Source organism: Oncorhynchus mykiss, chromosome 18, assembly GCF_013265735.2.
Source record: "Oncorhynchus mykiss isolate Arlee chromosome 18, USDA_OmykA_1.1, whole genome shotgun sequence".
NCBI classification, from domain to species: Eukaryota; Metazoa; Chordata; class Actinopteri; order Salmoniformes; family Salmonidae; genus Oncorhynchus; species Oncorhynchus mykiss.
The window spans coordinates 11,092,532-11,115,541 of NC_048582.1; the positions used below are offsets into that span (position 1 = coordinate 11,092,532).

At 45.7% G+C, this 23,010-nt stretch overlaps 1 protein-coding gene across 1 annotated transcript in view; it reads left to right on the forward strand.

Annotated features, from left to right (window-relative positions):
- Nucleotides 1–1,054: 1,054 nt before the first annotated feature.
- The window catches only part of LOC110514120 (protein unc-80 homolog), a 95,699-nt gene continuing 73,743 nt past the window's right edge, over nucleotides 1,055–23,010 (forward strand). Inside the window, exons 1-15 of the mRNA XM_036951795.1 lie at nucleotides 1,055–1,337; nucleotides 1,996–2,044; nucleotides 2,587–2,743; nucleotides 4,752–5,104; nucleotides 5,252–5,375; nucleotides 5,785–5,849; nucleotides 6,261–6,406; nucleotides 16,323–16,596; nucleotides 17,268–17,402; nucleotides 18,122–18,332; nucleotides 19,676–19,825; nucleotides 20,280–20,548; nucleotides 21,325–21,684; nucleotides 22,219–22,350; nucleotides 22,623–22,770. Of these exons, the coding sequence (XP_036807690.1) occupies nucleotides 1,246–1,337; nucleotides 1,996–2,044; nucleotides 2,587–2,743; nucleotides 4,752–5,104; nucleotides 5,252–5,375; nucleotides 5,785–5,849; nucleotides 6,261–6,406; nucleotides 16,323–16,596; nucleotides 17,268–17,402; nucleotides 18,122–18,332; nucleotides 19,676–19,825; nucleotides 20,280–20,548; nucleotides 21,325–21,684; nucleotides 22,219–22,350; nucleotides 22,623–22,770 (2,665 nt within the window). The 5' untranslated portion in view covers nucleotides 1,055–1,245. The remainder of the gene's footprint in view (nucleotides 1,338–1,995; nucleotides 2,045–2,586; nucleotides 2,744–4,751; nucleotides 5,105–5,251; nucleotides 5,376–5,784; nucleotides 5,850–6,260; nucleotides 6,407–16,322; nucleotides 16,597–17,267; nucleotides 17,403–18,121; nucleotides 18,333–19,675; nucleotides 19,826–20,279; nucleotides 20,549–21,324; nucleotides 21,685–22,218; nucleotides 22,351–22,622; nucleotides 22,771–23,010) is intronic.

Sequence of the window (23,010 nt, forward strand, 5' to 3'; positions counted from 1 at the left end):
ACACTCCAACATAATAATAACAGGAATAAAATAATAAAATGAACTAAATACATTCGTTTGAAACATTTTCTGGGTCTTCCCAAATATAATGAGCTGTTTTTAAAATGTCATAAATGTGTCTGCATTACGTTATTGGGACTGTGAGTGCTAGATTGCATGCTACTGAGTGTCACGGGCATCATCGTGGAATTGACCGACCAAGGTGCAGCGTGGTGAGCGTACATTTTCCTTTATTTATGTAAATGTCGCCAACAAAACAAGAAACAAAGAAACGACTTTGGCTATAGTGCCACCAACAAAGATAACTACCCACATTAGAAAACATAGAAACATAGAAATAAAGAAACTAGAATGCTCACCCTAGTCACACCCTGGCCTAACCAAAATAGAGAATAAAAGCCTCTCTATGGCCAGGGTGTGACAGAGAGAATGACAGAGAGAGAGCGAGAAAGCGAGAGAGCGACAGGGAAGAGATTATGTGAAGGGTAATTCATGGAGTCATTTTAGGTGATGTAATTTGGGAAGGCTAACTGCATGCAACGGATGTATTTGGGCCCATCTGAACAACAGATGTTGTTGGGCCAAAAGGTTGTGCCCATCAGAACAGATCACTGTCATGTTTTTTTTTTTAGATAACACGTTTAATAGCTGTACAGCCGACCAATAATCGTAATTGTGTGAATATCACTATAAGGTATTTGTGGGTTATTTTATTCCCCTTTAGTGACGTGTCATATCATGAAATGTTAATGTAATCAATACAGGGGTTTTATTTCAAGGTAATTAAACAACCTGTTGTTATTCATATGTTATTCATATGGGGATAGATTAAATATGTGTGGAGAAATACTCCAGCCTGAATGTGCCGCATGTTGTGTGTAAACCGATTCTGCTTTTATATCGGTGTTTTTTTCTCGTCGTTTAGCCTACTGTTCCCAGTAGCCGCCCCGGTCATACTCATGTTGGTAAGGAAGGCATCTGTTCTTACTTCCTAGTAGTCGTATTGCGTTTTAACAACCCCCCCCCCCCCCCCCCCCGCGCCGCTGTGTGATAGATCACTCTGCAGTTCCCCGCTGCCGCTGCTCCGAAGGAGGTGCTGAAACCATATAGATCTCGCTCTGTTACCTCTACCACCGCCGACATTTGCAGCCATTTTACACAAGCCGAACGGAATCATGTCGTGAGGCATCACATCACCTGGGACGACCGGACCCAGCTACGTCTGGACCGCGACAAGTCGACAAGATGGTGAAGCGGAAAAGCCTGGATGAGACCGACACGGAGTGCGGCAAGGGTATACCGTTCCCGATCCAGACCTTCTTGTGGAGGCAGACCAGGTTAGTGTCGTGACAGTCATTGATAACAGGTGTTTGCCGCTGCTCAGAATATACGGGGGTGAGATTATATGTCAACCAAGCTAACTCGCTCCCTTAGGTTGTAAATTAAAATGTGTGTTACATCTGTATAGAAGGTTTTTTATGTGAGTGTCAATCATTTTACTCATTATACACCCGTTGACAGGGTTGTCATATCAGGCAATGCGTCAGTTCATTTGGTTAGGCTATTGTAGCCTATTCAATACATCCATACATACAACAAAATGAAAAGAAAAAACCCTGAGAAAAACAGCTAGTTCTCGTTCTAGAGGAGGAGGAGGGGGGGCAGGCTAAGATGTCACACCTGTAGACATGGTTGGGATAAGGTGAAGGTGATTGCCTTATCATGCATCCGCTGTAACCTACGGCTGAAGCCATCTGACATGTATACAGTATGTTCACTGTTATTTCTAGAGGTAGGGCTAGGCTATGAGCGGTATAAGCGATCATATTTTATCATTTGGATGATACCACTGGCCGCTTGCACGAAGACGTTTTGTCATCTAGCTCCAACATTTGCGTCACAGCCTATTCAATTTACCCTATGTAGCTAATGATATTATTTTCAATCAATGATGTAATGAAAATTAAACACGCTCCAATGTTTTCATGATTGCAGCGCGTTTCTGAGGCCGAAGTTGGGGAAACAATATGAGGCATCTTGTGTGGTAAGCCATTTTCTTAATGGAATAGTTATGATTAGAATGAATCATCGCTCTGCTTCTCCCGCGGCCTCACCGCACCGGCGAATTAGGGGAGCATTTTCCAGTTGCATTTAGCAGATTGGAGTTTGATCTGTTATATTCTGTACCTTGTCCTTGTGTTTAAACTGTTATTACTATGAATTGTAGCTAGTTCAAACTCGTCTTTATAATGAATCTATACATTGTAATAACACGTCTTTGAGTGTATGACCATATAGTAAATTGGGCAATAACTCAGGCTTGCTGCTTTCCCCAAGCCATATTACTTTGCTTGAGGACACATATGGGCCACATCCACTGGCACTCAATGACCCTTCAGTTTCTGGCTCAGAGACGTCACTGGCCCATGTTCATGAAGCATCTCCAAGTATGAGTGCTGATCTAGGATCAGGTTTACCTTTTACATAATAACAAATAGGATTACATGGACAGGGGGACCTGATCCCAGATCAGCACTCCTACTCTGAGACATTTAATGAATACGGGCCACTGTGTCTCTCTCCTAGTCCTTTGAGCGGGTGCTGGTGGAAAACAAGCTCCACGGTCTCTCCCCGGTGCTGTCGGAGGCCATCCAGAGCATCTCTCGCTGGGAGCTGGTCCAGGCCGCCCTGCCCCACGTGCTCCACTGCACCGCCATCCTGCTCTCTAACAGGAACAAGCTGGGTAAACACACATGGACGCAGACACACACATGCATGCACAGGCACGCACACAGACACGGATACAGTAATACAGACACACATACAGTAATACAGACACGCATACAGTAATACAGACACGCATACAGTAATACAAACAGGAATACAGTAATACAGACACGCATACAGTAATACAGACACGCATACAGTAATACAGACAGGAATACAGTAATACAGACACACATACAGTAATACAGACACGCATACAGTAATACAGACACACATACAGTAATACAGACACACATACAGTAATACAGACAGGCATACAGTAATACAGACACACATACAGTAATACAGACAGGAATACAGTAATACAGACAGGAATACAGACACGCATACAGTAATATAGACACGCATACAGTAATACAGACTAACATACAGTAATACAGACAGGAATACAGTAATACAGACACGCATACAGTAATACAGACACGCATACAGTAATACAGACACAAATACAGTAATTCACACACGCAGACATGCATACAGTAATTCACACACAGACATGCATACAGTAATACAGACATGAATACAGTAATTCACACACTCAGACATACACACACAGACATGAATACAGTAATACACCCCCCCCTCCCACCACACACACCCATGTATCCCATCACACCAATCAAACACTAATCTCTGATCCAGGGGTGCCAAACTTATTTTGCCTCCCAAAATTTGTCCTCTATCCATTACTTTTTGAAATTTCGATGCTCCCTAACTGTCTAGCTTTCGTATCGATAACTGTTATCAAGCTGGACAGAGTGAAGAGACTATAAATGACTGTTATCAAGCTGGACAGAGGGAAGAGACTATAAATGACTGTTATCAAGCTGGACAGAGTGAAGAGACTATAAATGACTGTTATCAAGCTGGACAGAGTGAAGAGACTATAAATGACTGTTATCAAGCTGGACAGAGTGAAGAGACTGTAAATGACTGTTATCAAGCTGGACAGAGTGAAGAGACTGTAAATGACTGTTATCAAGCTGGACAGAGGGAAGAGACTATAAATGACTGTTATCAAGCTGGACATAGTGAAGAGACTATAAATGACTGTTATCAAGCTGGACAGAGTGAAGAGACTATAAATGACTGTTATCAATCTGGACAGAGTGAAGAGACTATAAATGACTGTTATCAAGCTGGACAGAGTGAAGAGACTGTAAATGACTGTTATCAAGCTGGACAGAGTGAAGAGACTATAAATGACTGTTATCAAGCTGGACAGAGTGAAGAGACAATAGATGACTGTTATCAAGCTGGACAGAGTGAAGAGACTGTAAATGACTGTTATCAAGCTGGACAGAGTGAAGAGACTATAGATGACTGTTATCAAGCTGGACAGAGTGAAGAGACTATAGATGACTGTTATCAAGCTGGACAGAGTGAAGAGACAATAGATGAATGTTATCAAGCTGGACAGAGTGAAGAGACTGTAAATGACTGTTATCAAGCTGGACAGAGTGAAGAGACTATAGATGACTGTTATCAAGCTGGACAGAGTGAAGAGACTGTAAATGACTGTTATCAAGCTGGACAGAGTGAAGAGACAATAGATGACTGTTATCAAGCTGGACAGAGTGAAGAGACTGTAAATGACTGTTATCAAGCTGGACAGAGTGAAGAGACTATAGATGACTGTTATCAAGCTTGACAGAGTGAAGAGACAATAGATGACTGTTATCAAGCTGGACAGAGTGAAGAGACTGTAAATGACTGTTATCAAGCTGGACAGAGTGAAGAGACTGTAAATGTCGGACCATTATAATTTCTACACGGTTTCGATTTGGTTTTATTAAGTAGTTAAGCGGATTCTGTGCTCCACAAAGCGTTCCCGGAAGTATTGCAATGTTGGGCCTCTGGGTTTAGGGCCTCTGTGATCAAACCACCACTGGGCCGCATTGAACAGGCCATATGTTTGACACCCCTGCTCTGACCCCTCACCCCTAACCCCCCTCTAACCACAGGTCACCAGGACAAGCTGGGCGTGGCGGAGACCAAGCTGCTCCATACCCTTCACTGGATGCTACTGGAGGCGGCCCAGGAGTGCAACCAGGAGCCCAGCCTGGGCCACGGATGGTCGGGAGGCAGCAGCAGCTCAGCCTTCCTCCAGCCAATGGGGATTGGGAACCAGGGTTCCCCGCCAGCCAGAGGTGGCCAAGGTGGCCCAGGATCAGGGACCGGTTCTGGGTCAGGAGCGCCACGCTGTAGCGGGTCCCTGGAGGAGGATGAGCACGCCCGCACCAAGCTCTTCCACAAGAGCATGGCCACTGTGGAGCTGTTTGTCTTCCTCTTTGCTCCCCTCATTCACCGCATCAAGGTACCTCTGATTCATCCTTCCTGCTGGACTACCCCCTATTGATATGTGTGGATAGATGCTGCGGTTGTGTTTCATGGCTCTGGGAATGCTTTGGTGTGTGTCTGTGTGTGTGTGTGTGTCTGTAAACTTTTTCGCTGTGTTGTCTAGGAGTCTGATCTGACTTTCCGATTGGCCAGTGGTCTCATCATATGGCAGCCAATGTGGGAGCACCGGCAACCTGACGTCCCCGCCTTCTCTGCCCTCATCAAGCCTGTGAGGAACATTGTGACAGGTGAGACACCCAGAGGACACCAAAGAAAGCGTGTAGTACAGACTCTATGGAATCATATGAGTTCTACTCTGCTGTTTTACATGAGACATTAGTAATATCCAAACCAAATACCATAGTAACAAAAGTGATATTTTAGTCTATTCTACAGAGTCTAGACCCTAAAAGGGATCTTCTGCCCTGTCCATAGAGGGTTCCTGGAACCGAAAAGGGTTCTTCAAAAGGACCTCTTATGGGGACAGCCAAAGAACCCTTTTGGAATCCTTTTTACTAAGAGTGCATTCTATTCTATTCTATTAGATTCTATTCTATTAGATTCTATTATGTTAGATTATATTCTATTAGATTATATTCTGTTAGATTATATTCTGTTAGATTATATTCTGTAAACTACCACCTGTTTTGTCAACAGCCAAGAGGAACTCCCCGGTGAACAACCAGTGTAGCCCCTGTGGGTCCAGAAACCAAGGCCCCATGGTGAGTGTTCGTCTTCGGCAGCAGTGAGACAGCTGTACCCCTCCTCCAGCCCCCTCTCCCCCCCAGGGCCTCTGCTAATATTGTTATCACTCCCAAGTGGCGCAGAGGTCTAAGGCACTGCATCTCAGTGCAAGAGGTGTCACTACAGTCTCTGGTTTAAATCCAGGCTGTATCACATCCAGCCATGATTGGGAGTCCCATAGGACGGCGCACAATTGGCTCAGCGTTGTCCGGGTTTGGCCGGGGTAGGCCGTCATTGTAAATAATCATTTATTCTTAAATGACTTGCCTAGTTAAATAAAGGTTTTAAAAAATTACCCTTGCTGGTATGATCTGTGCGTGTGCGTAGCATCTGATTAGAAGAGACTAGAAACCTCTTGACTGACAGACTCTTATTTGCTCTGTCTGCAGGGTTTCCAGGTGGTCTGTGAAACGGCCCAATCAGATTCATCCTCCCCCGGGGCTGGAGAGCAGAGCTGTCGCCGCGGCAACTCAGTGGAAAGAGGTGGGCCGTCAACGCGACAGGCTCCACTCGACAAAGGGATCGCCAAGAAGAAGTAAGCCGTTATGAACTGTGCAGTTCATATAAAACACACACACACGACATATGATACATGGAAAATGTGAACAGTAAGGAGACATTAAAGGGATTGGTACAGATACAGTGGCAAGAAATGAATGTGAACCCTTTGGAATTACCTGAACCTCTACATAAACTGGTCATAAAATTTGATCTGATCTTCATCTAAGTCACAACAATAGACACACAGTCTTCTTAAACTAATAACACACAAACAAAATATACGTTTCCATGTCTTATTGAACACACCGTGGAAACATTCACAGTACAGGGTGGAAAAAGTATGTGAACCCTTGGTTTTAATAACTGCTTGACCCTACTCTGGCAGCAATAACCTCAACCAAAAATGTTCTGTAGTTGAGGATCAGACCTGCACAACGGTCAGGAAGAAGTTTGGTCCGATCCTCTGTATAAAACTGGTTCAGTTCAGCAATATTCTTGGGATGTCTGGTGTGAACCGCTCTCTTGAGGTCATGCCACAGCATCTCAATCGGGTTGAGGTCAGGACTCTGACTGGGCCTCTACAGAAGGAGTATTTTCTTCTGTTGAAGCCATTCTGTTGTTGATTTACTTCTGTGTTTTGGTTCGTTGTCCTGTTGCGTCACCCAACTTCTGTTGAGCTTCAATTGACAGACAGATAGCCTTACATTCTCCTGCAAAATGTCTTGATAAACTTGATGATAGCAAGCTGTCCAGGCCCTGAGGCAGAAAAGCAGCTCCAAACCATGATGCTCCCTCCACCATACTTTACAGTTGGGTTGAGGTTTTGATGTTGGTGTGCTGTGCCTTTTTTTCTCCACATATTGTGTTGTGTGTTCCTTCCAAACAACTCAACTTTAGTTTCATCTGTCACAGAATATTAAGCCAGTAGCGCTGTGGAACATCCAGATGCTATTTTGCAAACTTCAGATGTGCAGCAATGTTTTTTTTGAACAGCAGTGTCTTCATCCGTCCTCCCATGAACATCATTCTTGTTTAGTGTTTTATGTTTCGTAGACTCGTCAACAGAGATGTTAGAATGTTCCAGAGATTTCTTTGTCTTTAGCTGACACTCTAGGATTCTTCTTAACCTCATGAGGCATTCTGCACTGTACTCTTGCAGTCGTCTTTGCACGACGGCCACTCCTAGGGAGAGTAGCAACAGTGCTGAACTTTCTCCATTTATAGACAATTTGTCTTACCGTGAACTGATGAACATCAAGGCTTTTAGAGATACTTTTGTAACCCTTTCCAGCGTTATGCAAGTCAACAATTCTTAATTTTGGGTCTTCTGAGATCTATTTTGTTCAAGGCATGGTTCACATTAGGCTATGCTTCTTGTGAATTGCAAACTCAAATTTTGTGAGAGTTTTTTATGGGGCAGGGCAGGTCTAACCAACATCTCCAATCTCGTCTCATTGATTGGACTCCAGGTTAGTTGACTCCTGACTCCAATTAGCTTTTGGAGTACCTAGGGGTTCACATACTTTTTCCAACCTACACTGTGAATGTTTAAATTATGTATTCAATATAGACAAGAAAAATACAATAATTTGTGTGTTATTAGTTTAAGCAGACTGTGTTTGTCTGTTGTTGTGACTTAGATGAAGATCAGATCTGATTTTATGACCAATTTCTGCAGAAAATGATTCCGAAGGGTTCACATACTTTTTCTTGCCACTGTATTTGTTGTTTGAATCCCAGATTGCCCCTTTAATGGAACTGTCATGTCGCATGCATATGATGTTGTATGAAGGTGAAGGCATTGCTGTCCAGTATAGTAGCCTGACTGACTGTAACGTTACTATTATACAGGACTAGTACATGTTGACCTTATAGCAGTCTAGAAAGAACAAACTGGCTGCATTCATCTAGATTAATGTTATATAATGTAGCCTGCAGCTTCACCTGTTCATCATAGCTTAGTATGGCTCAGTAGCTCACAGCACACACACACACACACACACACAACACACACACACACACACACACACACACACACACACACACACACACACACACACACACACACACACACACACACACACACACACACACACACACACACACACACACACACACACACACACACACACACACCCGAGCGCTCATTCAGAGGTTCCACTCCATCCCTTGTGTATTATGATCAGTATAATGAGTTACAACTTGTTCCTCTCAGCCTCCCAGGCAGACACCAGATATAGACAGAGACTGAAACAGATCTGTCTCTCCCTGTCTGCCTGCTCTTACCAATGAGACACTTTACCCAGGGTAATGATGCTAAACTAACATGGTGCATGTCTAATGCTGGCACTGCCAGTGTGTGTGTGCATGTCTGATGCTGGCACTGCCAGTGTGTGTGTGTGTGTGTGTGTGTGTGTGTGTGTGTCTAATGCTGGCCCTTCCAGTCTCCAACTCTGTACATTGGCCCAGAGCATCAGGCAGGCACATAATGGATAGACATTGCCCAATTTAACCCTCAGACCCACTGCCCAAGCTGACCCTCAGACCCACTGCCCAATTTGACCCTCAGACCCACTGCCCAATTCAACCCTCAGACCCACTGCCCAAGCTGACCCTCAGACCCACTGCCCAATTTGACCCTCAGACCCACTGCCCAAGCTGACCCTCAGACCCAATGCCCAACCTGACCCTCAGACCCAGTGCCCAACATGACCCTCAGACCCACTGCCCAACCTGACCCTCAGACCCAGTGCCCAACCTGACCCTCAGACCCATTGCCCAACCTGACCCTCAGACCCACTGCCCAACCTGACCCTCAGACCCAGTGCCCAACCTGACCCTCAGACCCAGTGCCCAACCTGTGCCCGCTTAGGGGGAAGAAGAACGATTTGGATTTAAATGATTTGGCATGCATCCAGTTAATGATTAATTCATTTTAGGGTAAAACTGTGAGTGTTGAATGTAAGAGTTTATACAACAGGTTGGTCTAATCCTGGAAGCTGATTGGTTAAAAGAGCATTCAAGCCGGTGTCTATTCCGCAAGTTACCACCAGCTAAATCTATGACGTTAAAATGCCTATTTCCTCTGTTCCATCTGACCGAGCAATCCACTGTCTCATTAGCCCAGCCAGACAATGTATAAACATGATCTCCACTGTAAAAAGCATAGACTAGCAATTGGTTTTCAATAGCGGAGATTTGTATAAAACCTGCGGTCTGTCTCTCTGACATCTCCAGCTGTCTCACAGTAATGAACGTGTAGGGGTCGGGAGTAGGGATGAGACAAGACAGGCGGGCAGCGTTTCTCAACTAGTCGAAATCATGAATCTGCTGGCATAATATTTATGGATATATATACAAATAAATGTCAAATGAATCTAAATGCAGCTAGTTTGCAGTCTTTCCAACTTCTGTTTGAAGTGAATGTGTAAGCTGTGTTGTTGGCTAGCTTCCCTGAACAACAGTGTCTCTTTCCAACTTCAGTTTGAAGTGAATGTGTAAGCTGTGTTGTTGGCTAGCTTCCCTGAACAACAGTGTCTCTTTCCAACTTCAGTTTGAAGTGAATGTGTAAGCTGTGTTGTTGGCTAGCTTCCCTGAACAACAGTGTCTCTTTCCAACTTCAGTTTGAAGTGAATGTGTAAGCTGTGTTGTTGGCTAGCTTCCCTGAACAACAGTGTCTCTTTCCAACTTCAGTTTGAAGTGAATGTGTAAGCTGTGTTGTTGGCTAGCTTCCCTGAACAACAGTGTCTCTTTCCAACTTCAGTTTGAAGTGAATGTGTAAGCTGTGTTGTTGGCTAGCTTCCCTGAACAACAGTGTCTCTTTCCAACTTCAGTTTGAAGTGAATGTGTAAGCTGTGTTGTTGGCTAGCTTCCCTGAACAACAGTGTCTCTTTCCAACTTCAGTTTGAAGTGAATGTGTAAGCTGTGTTGTTGGCTAGCTTCCCTGAACAACAGTGTCTCTTTCCAACTTCAGTTTGAAGTGAATGTGTAAGCTGTGATGTTGGCTAGCTTCCCTGAACAACAGTGTCTCTTTCCAACTTCAGTTTGAAGTGAATGTGTAAGCTGTGTTGTTGGCTAGCTTCCCTGAACAACAGTGTCCTGACAAGAGAGCACATGTTCTCTGCCGGAAGAAGTCGTGCATCATTAGCTCATTCTTATGAAGGTATCTAAATACATTTAAGTAGAAAACAGCTTAAACAAATGCAAATGCAGCTACTTTCCTGTTATTCTGACTGCAATGTTTGACCTGACTGTAAGTTAGCCATAGCCATTCAAACAATGCAGTCACAGCCATACACTGTCTGAAATCAGTTGATGATAGGACTCAGACAAGTTGTAACTACAACATATTCTGATATTGTATCATATAACAGCACTCTCAGCTTTCCAGGAAAGGAAACATTTTGACATTTATGGTCTGTTTACATATATTTTAGAGGCTATATATATATACATAAACTTTGTATAAAACCTGTATAAACTGTAATTCTATAACAATATTTTAGGTTGACAATAATTCTGTTACGCAATTTCTGATATATCACATGCCTATTTCACTTTTATTCTCCTTCATCAGTAAAATCAGGATTATGTCTCTACTGCCATTCATTCACATTAGACTGGGTTGGATTTCTCCCTGTCCAATATGGCTGCCATTCATTCACATTAGACTGGGTGGGATTTCTCCCTGTCCAATATGGCTGCCATTCATTCACATTAGACTGGGTTGGATTTCTCCCTGTCCAATATGGCCGCCATTCATTCACATTAGACTGGGTGGGATTTCTCCCTGTCCAATATGGCTGCCATTCATTCACATTAGACTGGGTTGGATTTCTCCCTGTCCAATATGGCTGCCATTCATTCACATTAGACTGGGTGGGATTTCTCCCTGTCCAATATGGCTGCCATTCATTCACATTAGACTGGGTTGGATTTCTCCCTGTCCAATATGGCTGCCATTCATTCACATTAGACTGGGTGGGATTTCTCCCTGTCCAATATGGCTGCCATTCATTCACATTAGACTGGGTGGGATTTATCCCTGTCCAATATGGCTGCCATTCATTCACATTAGACTGGGTGGGATTTCTCCCTGTCCAATATGGCTGCCATTTTCACCCCATTCTGAAACTTTTAGGGTTTATGACATCACCCCTCTAGTAATTTAATAGGATCTCTATACTGTTTGAATTCAGTAATGCAACACATTCAATCATAGGTTCCATCAGAGGCGGACTGGGACCAGAAATCGGCCCTGTCATTTCTAACACACCGGACAATGTTTTTCCTTGAGGCCCCCATATCGGCCCATTTTTTTTTCTTGAGGCCCCCTGGGCTAAGAATCGACCAGCCCATCTTGTATTTGCCCAAAATGCCATATGGCCAGTCCACCCCTGGTTGATTTAATGTGGATATTGGGTATGGAGAATGAGAGAGATGTCTCCCAGCCATCCTCACCTTAATGCAGTGTGACAGCAGAGTGAAACAATCCATCTCTCTTCATGAGATTCACATTTATAGGACTTCCAGCTGTGAATCTAAATAAGCTCTCTCCCCTGATTAATACCGCTGACGTACAGCTCCGGTGTTGCCATGCACTCCAATCACTCCTTCCCACTGTGATGCGATGCTGATGCAGTTTCCATGGCAACCCCTGCTGCAATGGAGGGAGTCCAGGTTGGGCAGTGTCTCTCCTGGGGGTGGGTGTATGTACGTCACTCAGTCGCCACAGCAACCTCTCCACAACACAAACCGAAAGCTTTGAGTGTGCGTGTGTCGTTTAGACAGTGTAACACAATACTGCTCCTGCATCCTGTACTCTGACATTGATTCTTCTAGTATTGACCGTCTCAACCCGACTCAGTTTAATAGTACAGCTAAGATGAAATGCTTCCCCCTCCCTCCCTCCTCCCCCTCTCTGCTTTCACTACAGTATAAATCTCATTCTATTGTTGTGGTGCGGTGTAGCCCTGTATATCGGCTCCTTTGCCATGCACCAGGGCTGTATTCATAAGGCATCAAACGTAACCAAGATAGATTGAAACAAGGAGTGGCTCCCTGAGCATGTCCAATAAGAAAAGCTAGTTTCGTGTCTCATTGTAAACTGTTTTTCTACAGTGTGACTTAATAAATATGAGCCACCAGCCAGTGACCTTCATCTTGGCTGCTGAGCTAAAGTCTTATTGATAGTGGGCTCACGTAGGCTGAAAATCCAGTCTCTAAATCTCCACAGAAACACACGCTGCAGGGCCTTGTTGTTTAACACATGCTACAGGGCCTTGTTGTTTAACACATGCTACAGGGCCTTGTTGTTTAACACATGCTACAGGGCCTTGTTGTATAACACATGCTACAGGGCCTTGTTGTATAACACATGCTACAGGGCCTTGTTGTTTAACACATGCTACAGGGCCTTGTTGTTTAGCACATGCTACAGGGCCTTGTTGTATAACACATGCTACAGGGCCTTGTTGTATAACACATGCTACAGGGCCTTGTTGTTTAACACATAATACAGGGCCTTGTTGTTTAACACATGCTACAGGGCCTTGTTGTTTAGCACATGCTACAGGGCCTTGTTGTATAACACATGCTACAGGGCCTTGTTGTTTAACACATAATACAGGGCCTTGTTGTTTAACACATGCTACAGGGCCTTGTTGTTTAACACATGCTACAGGGCCTTGTTGTTTAACACATGCTACAGGGCCTTGTTGTATAACACATGCTACAGGGCCTTGTTGTTTAACACATGCTACAGGGCCTTGTTGTTTAACACATAATACAGGGCCTTGTCGTTTAGCACATGCTACAGGGCCTTGTTGTATAACACATGCTACAGGACCTTGTTGTTTAACACATAATACAGGGCCTTGTTGTTTAACACATAATACAGGGCCTTGTTGTATAACACATGCTACAGGGCCCTGTGGTGTAACACATGCTACAGGGCCTTGTTTAGCATATTCTACAGGGCCTTGTTGTTTAGCATATGCTACAGGACCTTGTTGTTTAACACATGCCACAGGTGCATCCTGTTTCCATTGATCATCCTTGAGATGTTTCTACAACTTGATTGGAGTCCCCCTGTGGTAAATTCAATTGATTGGACATTATTTGGAAAGGCAGACACCTGTCTATATAAGGTCCCACAGTTGACAGTGCACGTCAGAGCAAAAACAAAGCCATGAGGTTGAAGGATGTCCGTAGAGCTCTGAGACAGGATTGTGTCGAGTCACAGATCTGGGGGAGGGTACCAAAAAATATCTGCAGCATTGAAGACCTCCAAGAACACAGTGGCCTCCATCATTCTTAAATGGAAGAAGTTTGCAACCAACAAGACTTCCTAGAGCTGGCCGCCTGGCCAAACTGAGCAATCGGGGGAGAAGTGCCTTGGTCAGGGAGGTGACCAGGAACCCAATAGTCACTCTGACAGAGCTCCAGAGTTCCTCTGTGGAGATGGGAGAACCTTCCAGAAGGACAACCATCTCTGCAGCAATCCACCAATCAGGCCTTTATGGTCGAGTTGTCAGACGGAAGCCACTGCTCAGTAAAATGCATGACAGCCCACCTAAAGGACTCTCAGACCATAAGAAACAAGATTCTCAGGTCTGATGAAACCAAGATTGAACTCTTTGGCCTGAATGCCAAGCGTCACTTCTGGGGATGTTTTTCAGCTGCAGGGACTGGGAGACTAGTCAGGATCGAGGGAAAGATGAACAGAGCGAAGTATAGAGAGAACCTTGATGAAAACCTGTCTCCAGAGTGCTCAGGACCTCAGACGGGGGCGAAGGTTCACCTTCCAACTGGACAACGACCCTATGCACACAGCGAAGACAATGTAGGAGTGGCTTCGGGACAAGTCTCTGAATGTCCTTGAGTGGCCCAGCCAGAGGCCAGACTTGAACCCGATCTAGCATCTCTGGAGAGACCTGAAAATAGCTGTGCAGTGTCGCTCCTCATCCAACCTGACAGAGCTTGAGAGGATCTGTAGAGAACAATGGGAGAAACTCCCCAAATACAGACCACTGTAGATACTGTTCTCTGAGGTGATCGCTCCAGGTAGGCCTGAGTACCAAGCTGCTTGGTCATGGAGGAACCCTGAGGGAGGAAGGGACAGAGGAGAGCAAACGAGATCCTGTTATGTACCCTGGGGTGGCATGGTAGCCTAGTGGTTAGAGTGTTGGACTAGTAACCGGAAGGTTGCAAGTTCAAACCCCCGAGCTGACAAGGTACAAATCTGTCATTCTGCCCCTGAACAGGTAGTTAACCCACTGTTCCTAGGCCGTCATTGAAAATAAGAATTTGTTCTTAACTGACTTGCCTGGTTAAATAAAGGTAAAATAGATTTCACCGTACATCTCTATCTTAACAGGCCGAAGAGTGTGTGTACCATTAACATTTTAATTTACCGGACCCATATGGGTGCGTAGCATGACTAGGGTCCCATATGGGTGCGTAGCATGACTAGGGTCCCATATGAGTGCGTAGCATGACTAGGGTCCCATATGGGTGCGTAGCATGACTAGGGTCCCATATGGGTGCGTAGCATGACTAGGGTCCCATATGGGTGCGTAGCATGACTAGGGACCCATATGGGTGCGTAGCATGACTAGGGTCCCATATGGGTGCGTAGCATGACTAGGGTCCCATATGGGTGCGTAGCATGACTAGGGTCCTATATGGGTGCGTAGCATGACTAGGGTCCCATATGAGTGCGTAGCATGACTAGGGTCCCATATGGGTGCGTAGCATGACTAGGGTCCCATATGGGTGCGTAGCATGACTAGGGTCCCATATGGGTGCGTAGCATGACTAGGGTCCCATATGGGTGCGTAGCATGACTAGGGACCCATATGGGTGCGTAGCATGACTAGGGTCCCATATGGGTGCGTAGCATGACTAGGGTCCCATATGGGTGCGTAGCATGACTAGGGTCCCATATGAGTGCGTAGCATGACTAGGGTCCTATATGGGTGCGTAGCATGATTAGGGTCCCATATGGGTGCGTAGCATGACTAGGGTGTTCACCCACGGTGCTCAGAATGACAGAAATCACATTTAGAATGTGGTAAATCATAGTAACAGAACATGCAAGTCGAGGATGCAACGATGTGTGGTCCTTACCAAATTCTAATGTGCACATTGACCATGTTAGAATAACTGTCCATATTTACTTTACAGTTACCCAAATACAGGTGTGCCGAGCTTGTAGCGTCATACTCCAGGCTGCTTCAGCAAAGTACTGAGTAAAGGGTCTGAATAATTAATTATGTAAATGTCATATTTACACTTTTTATTTTTTTATACATTTGCAAACATTTCTAAAACCCTGTTTTTGCTTGTCATTAAGGGGTATTGTGTTTAGAATGATGAGGTAAAAAAACAATTAAATCAATTTTAGAATATGGCTGTAACATAACAAAATGTGGAAAAAGTCAAGGGGTCTGTGAATAAATTCTGAACGCACTGTAAGTGATGAACGTGGCAGGAAATGATGGGGACTGGTAATTTCATTTGAGGCAGATGCAAGTGATTTCAGTCAGAGATTTACAGATTGTTCTTTGCAGAGCTAGAACATAATATCAGACATCAATCTAGTTTTTTTTTTGGAGGTGCTGATTTGATCATTTGAGCTCAGTTAGGCTGTTTACAAATCATAAACTACAGTAACAAGTCCTGCCTTTAACAACTATTTGCAAAAGGCCGGGTCCAGGCCGGGTCTAGGCCGGGTCCAGGCCGGGTCCAGGCCGGGTCTAGGCCGGGTCCAGGCCGGGTTACTGTAAGGCACATTGTGATAACTGCTGATATCAAAAGGGCTTTACAGATTCATGTCACTAACTTCCTCCCACCCTCTCTCTCTCTCCCCTCCCTCTCTCCCCCTCCCTCTCTCCCTGTACCTTGTCTCCCCCTCCCCCTCCCTCTCTCCCTGTACTTGTCTTCCCCAGGACCTCTGCCCCAGCGGGCATCTCCGTCTCCCTGGCCCAGCGTGCCCGCTACGCCACCTACTTTGACGTGGCAGTCCTGCGCTGCCTGCTGCAGCCCCACTGGACGGAGGAGGGGGTGCACTGGGCCCTCATGTTCTACCTGCAGCGCCTGCGTCAGATCCTGGAGGAGCGCCCGGAACGCCCGCCGGAGCCACTGGTCCCGCCTCTGCCCCGCCCTCGCAGCAGCTCCATGGTGGCCACCGCCCCCTCTCTCGTCAACACCCACAAGACTCAGGTGGGTTATAACCATTGTGTTTATGTCAATCATTAGTTAATACTACAGTATTATATGGTGTTATAACTACAGTACTGTAAAGCCATAAGACACAGGTAATACTAGTACTAGTATAAGTAGTAGTATTTGTAGTAATACAACAGTTAAATGCCCTATATAGTATGCCCTATATAGTATAGTATAATTAAGCAGTACGGCCCGGGGGGTGTGGTATATGGCCAATATACCACGGCTACGGGCTGTTCTTATGCATGACACAACGTGGAGTGCCTGGATACAGCCCTTCGCCGTGTTATATTGGCCCTATACCACAAACCCTCGAGGTGCCTTACTGCTTTTCTAAACTAATTACCAACGTAATTAGACCAGTAAAAACAAATGTTTAGTCATATCCCTGGTATACGGTCTGATATACCACGGCTTTCAGCCAATCAGCATTCAGGACTTGAACCACCCAGTTTGTAATCCCTATATAGTATAATGCCTTATATTGTAGCTCTTATTACAGTATTATCAAGTGGTTCAGGTTTTCCCATAGTTATGACCATCTTAAATACTGTATAGGAACAAAGTTGACTGTCTCTGTGCAGTAAAACGTCCTATTGCTACACTATATCTCTGATTGACACCTGTCATTCACTCTTGACCCCTGTGCCCTCTGCCCATATAAGGACATGAGTCTGAAATGCAATGAGGAGGATAAGTCCCTCAGCTCAGAGACCTTCTCTAAGGTGTCCCTGACCAACCTGCGCAGACAGGCTGTACCCGACCTTTCCTCTGACCTGGGGATGAACCTCTTTAAAAAGGTGAGATGCATGGAGATACATGTACAAGTTCTATAATCTGCCTTTATTATATTATCTTTCTATTAGTCTCTCTGTTTCTCTCTCTCTCTTTCTCTGTCTCTGTCTTTCTCTCTCTCTCTCTCTCTCTGTTTCTCTCTCTCTCGCTCTCTCTTTCTCTGTCTCTGTCTTTCTCTCTCTCTCTCTGTTTCTCTCTCTCTTTCTCTGTCTCTGTCTTTCTCTCTCTCTCTCTTTCTCTGTCTCTGTCCTCTCTCTCTCTCTCTGTTTCTCTCTCTCTCTTTCTCTGTCTCTGTCTTTCTCTCTCTCTCTCTCTCTATTTCTCTGTCTTTCTCTCTCTCTCTCTCTGTTTCTCTCTCTCTCTCTCTGTTTCTCTCTCTCTCTCTCTGTCTCTGTCTTTCTCTCTCTCTCTCTTTCTCCGTCTCTGTCTTTCCCTCTCTCTCTCTCTCTATTTCTCTGTCTTTCTCTCTCTCTCTCTCTGGGTATTGGGCCCTATCTCCTCACATCTATCATTGTCTTCTTTGTCTTTGTAAATCATTTCAAACATTTGGCCGACATTTTCTCTCCCTTTTATTCATTTGACCTTTTAATATGTTTCGACCTCTCAATCAATGTACCATTATACGCAGCTGACTCTTGCTAGGTGGAAACAAAACCCTGCTGTAGTTAGAACATTTAGAATGAATGTGTTTGTCTTGTGTCTCCTCCTACCGACCGTGGTACAGTTCAAGAACCGGCGGGAGGACCGTGAGCGTAAGGGCTCCATCCCGTTCCACCACACGGGCAAGAAGCGCCAGCGCCGCATGGGTGTGCCCTTCCTGCTCCACGAGGACCACCTGGATGTGTCCCCCACCCGATCCACCTTCTCCTTCGCCAGCTTCTCTGGCGACGACCGGCGGGCGCTGGAGCGCGGGGGCTGGCAGGCTACCATCATGGGTACCATACCAGATCTGGGTTCAAACACTTTTTGAAATTCTTTGAAACATGTTTAAGCGTTAGTTTGAGCGCTTGCTTTAGCCTGCCTGGAGTGCCAGATGGGCGTAGTTTGCAGCTATGCAACTTTTCTATTGGTTCCATGGCACCAGGCAAACTCAAGCCCAGATAAAATATTTGAAATGATTTCGAATAGTATTTGAACCCAGGTCTGTATATGACCAGCACTACCCACTCACTGTTTTATCTCTCTGTCTTTCTGCTGATAGATCATCTCTATCAATAGATTGTACTATTCACGTCTATCCATCTATTGATATATCTATTTTATATCAATAGGAACTTAAAAAGTACAGGGAAAATGACTGGCTCTCATTACCTGAGTCAGAGGAGTTAGTCCCCTGGCTCTCATTAGCTGAGTCAGAGGAGTTAGTCCCCTGGCTCTCATTAGCTGAGTCAGAGGAGTTAGTCCCCTGGCTCTCATTAGCTGAGTCAGAGGAGTTAGTCTCCTGGCTCTCATTAGCTGAGTCAGAGGAGTTAGTCCCCTGGCTCTCATTAGCTGAGTCAGAGGAGTTAGTCCCCTGGCTCTCATTAGCTGAGTCAGAGGAGTTAGTCCCCTGGCTCTCATTAGCTGAGTCAGAGGAGTTAGTCTCCTGGCTCTCATTAGCTGAGTCAGAGGAGTTAGTCCCCTGGCTCTCATTAGCTGAGTCAGAGGAGTTAGTCCCCTGGCTCTCATTAGCTGAGTCAGAGGAGTTAGTCCCCTGGCTCTCATTAGCTGAGTCAGAGGAGTTAGTCTCCTGGCTCTCATTAGCTGAGTCAGAGGAGTTAGTCCCCTGGCTTTCATTAGCTGAGTCAGAGGAGTTAGTCCCCTGGCTCTCATTAGCTGAGTCAGAGGAGTTAGTCCCCTGGCTCTCATTAGCTGAGTCAGAGGAGTTAGTCCCCTGGCTCTCATTAGCTGAGTCAGAGGAGTTAGTCCCCTAACAGCAGCTGAACTGGGTCAGCCTAATTAACTTAATGTTTGTCTGGTTGTTAGGAAAGGTTGTTGCTTCTAATGTTTTGCAAAAGGTGCACAGAAAAAGGGACTTTCTCATTTGAATGTAAGCATCAGTTTAAAAGCCCTAAACGTTTAGCCCTACTTTCTTAATGAACAGATGTGGGTTAACTGGTACAGTAGGATGTGGTATGCATTGGTTTGTGGCAATGCCATGAGCTTATTTGGCTATTAGGCAGTCTTAAAAGGCAGGGAAGAGGAACGTGAGTTTGGATGTGTGAATGAGTGTGTGTTTGGTTGTAATGCTGTGTGCCGGTGTCTTTCACTCAGAGTTGTGTGTTTGTTGGTGTTTTAGGTAAGTTGACGCGGCGAGGGAGCACAGACACGGCTGCAGACACAGACAACCTGAGTGCTAAACACTCACACTCCCATCACTCCCTGCTCAGAGACATGCCAGACCACTCCAACAGCCACGGAGACAACACTGTTCACGCCAAGGGGGAGGGTAAGAGTCTATACACCCACAACACTGTTCACGCCAAGGGGGAGGCTAAGAATCTATACACCCACAACACCGTTCACGCCAAGGGCGAGGGTCAGAGTCTATACACCCACAACACCGTTGACACCAAGGGGGAGGGTCAGAGTCTTTACACCCACAACACTGTACACACCAAGGGGGAGGGTAAGAGAGTCCATACATCCATATTCTGTCATCACCCACAGTTATGAACGGAACACCTTCAATGATATATCCATCCATCTATCTATCACTCCATCCATCCACTCATCCATCACTCCATCATCCATCCATCCCTTTATCCATCAAGCCTTCCATCAATCCTTCCTTCCATCCCTCCCTCTATCCATCTATTCATCCATCCAAAATATACATTTTCTCTAAATCTGTGAATGTCTCCACCCCCTCACCTCCTCTCCTCCCACCCCTCCGCCCCCAGTGCGTTCACAGATCTCCACCATCACCATGGCGACGTTCAACACCACAGTAGCGTCCTTCAACGTGGGCTATGCCGACTTCTTCACCGAACACATGAAAAAGCTGTGTAACCCTGTACCCATCCCAGAGATGCCCCACGAGACGCTGGCGTGCGCCAACCTGCCCCGGAGCTTCACCGACTCGTGTATCAACTACTCATGCCTGGAGGAGGGAGACAACATCGAGGGCACCAACAACTTCATCCTGAAGAATGGCATGCTGGACCTTACGGTGAGGGGCAGTGATAAAGAGTGTCACCTGTTGGTCTGAGGTCTCTGACAGGGTTTCTGTACTGGAGGAATAACCAGGTTCTCTATATATCATAACTCCAGTAGGATGGCTCACACTACCATGGCATTACTGAACCATTGGGCTCTATTTACTATGTAGTCATTTAGAAAACGCTCTTATCCAGAAGCGACTTACAGTTAGTGCATTCATCTTTAAGGTAGCTAGGTGAGACAACCACATATCACAGTCAAGTAAATGTCCTGCCTGGTTCCTGCCTGGTTCCTGCCTGGTTCCTGCCTGGACAACACTTGGGGAGGAATTAGTAGGGAAGCTTGGAGACTGTTGGATGGATGGTGTGATGGATGGATGGTGTGATGGATAGTGTGATGGATGGATGGTGTGATGGATGGATGGTGTAATGGATGGATGGTGTGATGGATGGATGGTGGGATGGATGGATGGTGGGATGGATGGTGTGATGGATGGATGGTGTGATGGATGGATGGTGTGATGGATGGTGTGTTGGATGGATGGTGTGATGGATGGATGGTGTGATGGATGGATGGTGTGATGGATGGATGGTGTGATGGATGGATGGTGTGATGGATGGTGTGTTGGATGGATGGTGTGATGGATGGATGGTGTGATGGATGGTGTGATGGATGGATGGTGTGATGGATGGATGGTGTGATGGATGGATGCACTTCATTTGAATGTGTCCAACCCCTGACACTGACCCATCTGTCTCCCTTTGTCTCCCCGTCTACCCCTCCCAGGCCATCCTGCGGGCGGTCTACGCCGTGCTGACCCACGACATCAGCTCACGCATCTGTGACGTGTCGCTCAACATCATCGACTGCCTGCTGCAGCTGGGGGTAGTGCCGGGCATGGGAAAGAAGCTCTCCAAGCCCGACGACAAGGAGAACGATGAGACACGCCTCCCGAAGGAGGGGGCCAATCAGAGCCTGAGTGGCGCCCAAGGGGGCGTGTCTGGAGGGTGCAGCGGGGCGGCACCAGGAGGAGGGGGTGGAGGAGGAGGAGGAGGGGGGGATGGAGGAGGAGGTGGGGGAAGTGGAGGAGGGAGCGGAGGAGGAAGCAAGGACGATGTGAAGAACAATAAGGAGAAAGACAGCAAGGTGGGTGTGAGAATACGTCTATGAGCTTTCAACTCTTACATTTTTCTCAAATCAAATCAAAGTTTATTTGTCATGTGCGCTGAATACAACAGGTGTAGACCTTGTGTTTACTTACAGGCTCTAACCAATAGTGCAAAAAAGGTATTAGGTGAACAATAGGTAGGTAAAGAAATAAAAACAACAGTAAAAAGACAGGCTGTATACATCTTGTAACGGATCTCATTTTACATGCCCGTACAGAAACAGGAAAACATCACTGCACACTTCTAGTCAGATGCAAATTTCTTTCATTGTGGATGAGCTTTCGGCCAGTCGACCTTCATCAGAGCCTGTCTGCACAAACAATAGTGGTACAGAAGGCCACAGAGAGATAATTACCTGTATATTAGATAGAACAGAGCATATTATAGATGTCATTCTACTAGAACAAAACACAAAATAAAACATGATGTGTTGGTGTGAGTAATAACCTGTCAACTTGTGTGAATGTTATATGTAGCATGTAATACCCTGTGCCTTCTGTTTAACTCCAAGGAGGACGGCTCTTCACTGAGTACCCACCGGCTGGCTCTTACCATGCTGATCAAGATGGTCAAGTCTCTGGGTTGTGCCTACGGCTGTGGGGAGGGCCACAGAGGACTGTCAGGGGACCGGCTCCGCATGCAGGTCAGACAACTCACAGATTGCCCCTTTAACAAAATTGAATGAAATTATTTAGTTATATATTTATATTTTCACTGAGGTAAAAACCTATTTTGCAAGAGAGAGACCTGGTTCAAGAAACAGTAGTATTTGACAACATAGGACCTGTTGGATTTTTTAGGGGCTTTATCAGAGTGAATGGAAACCATCATCCATTTTGGCTCCGGTTGAGATAGCTGTTTGAATCTGAGACATCCTCCATTTTGGATCTACTGTTCCCCTTGTTCCCCATACAGGCCCAGAACTGCCTGACCAACCTGTATAAGCTGGACAAGCTGCAGTTCCGTCAGACCATGAGGGACTACGTCAACAAGGACTCGCTCAACAACATCGTGGACTTCCTGCACGCACTCCTGGGCTTCTGCATGGAGCCCATCACCAACAGTAAGTGTTTGTGAGGCATGCGCCGAGTGTGTGTGTGTTGCTATGGAGCCACGGCTAACCACACACATCGGCCTCACACACCCCTCTCAACCTCTCTGATGGTAGGACTGATGAAGTCACGCTATGCAACTCATCCAATCAGCCTCCACTGACATCACACAATTCACTGATCACTCTTGTTTGTCCTTGCAGAGGGGTTTGTATTATTCTCCAAAATCATAAAATGTTTCAAATAATATA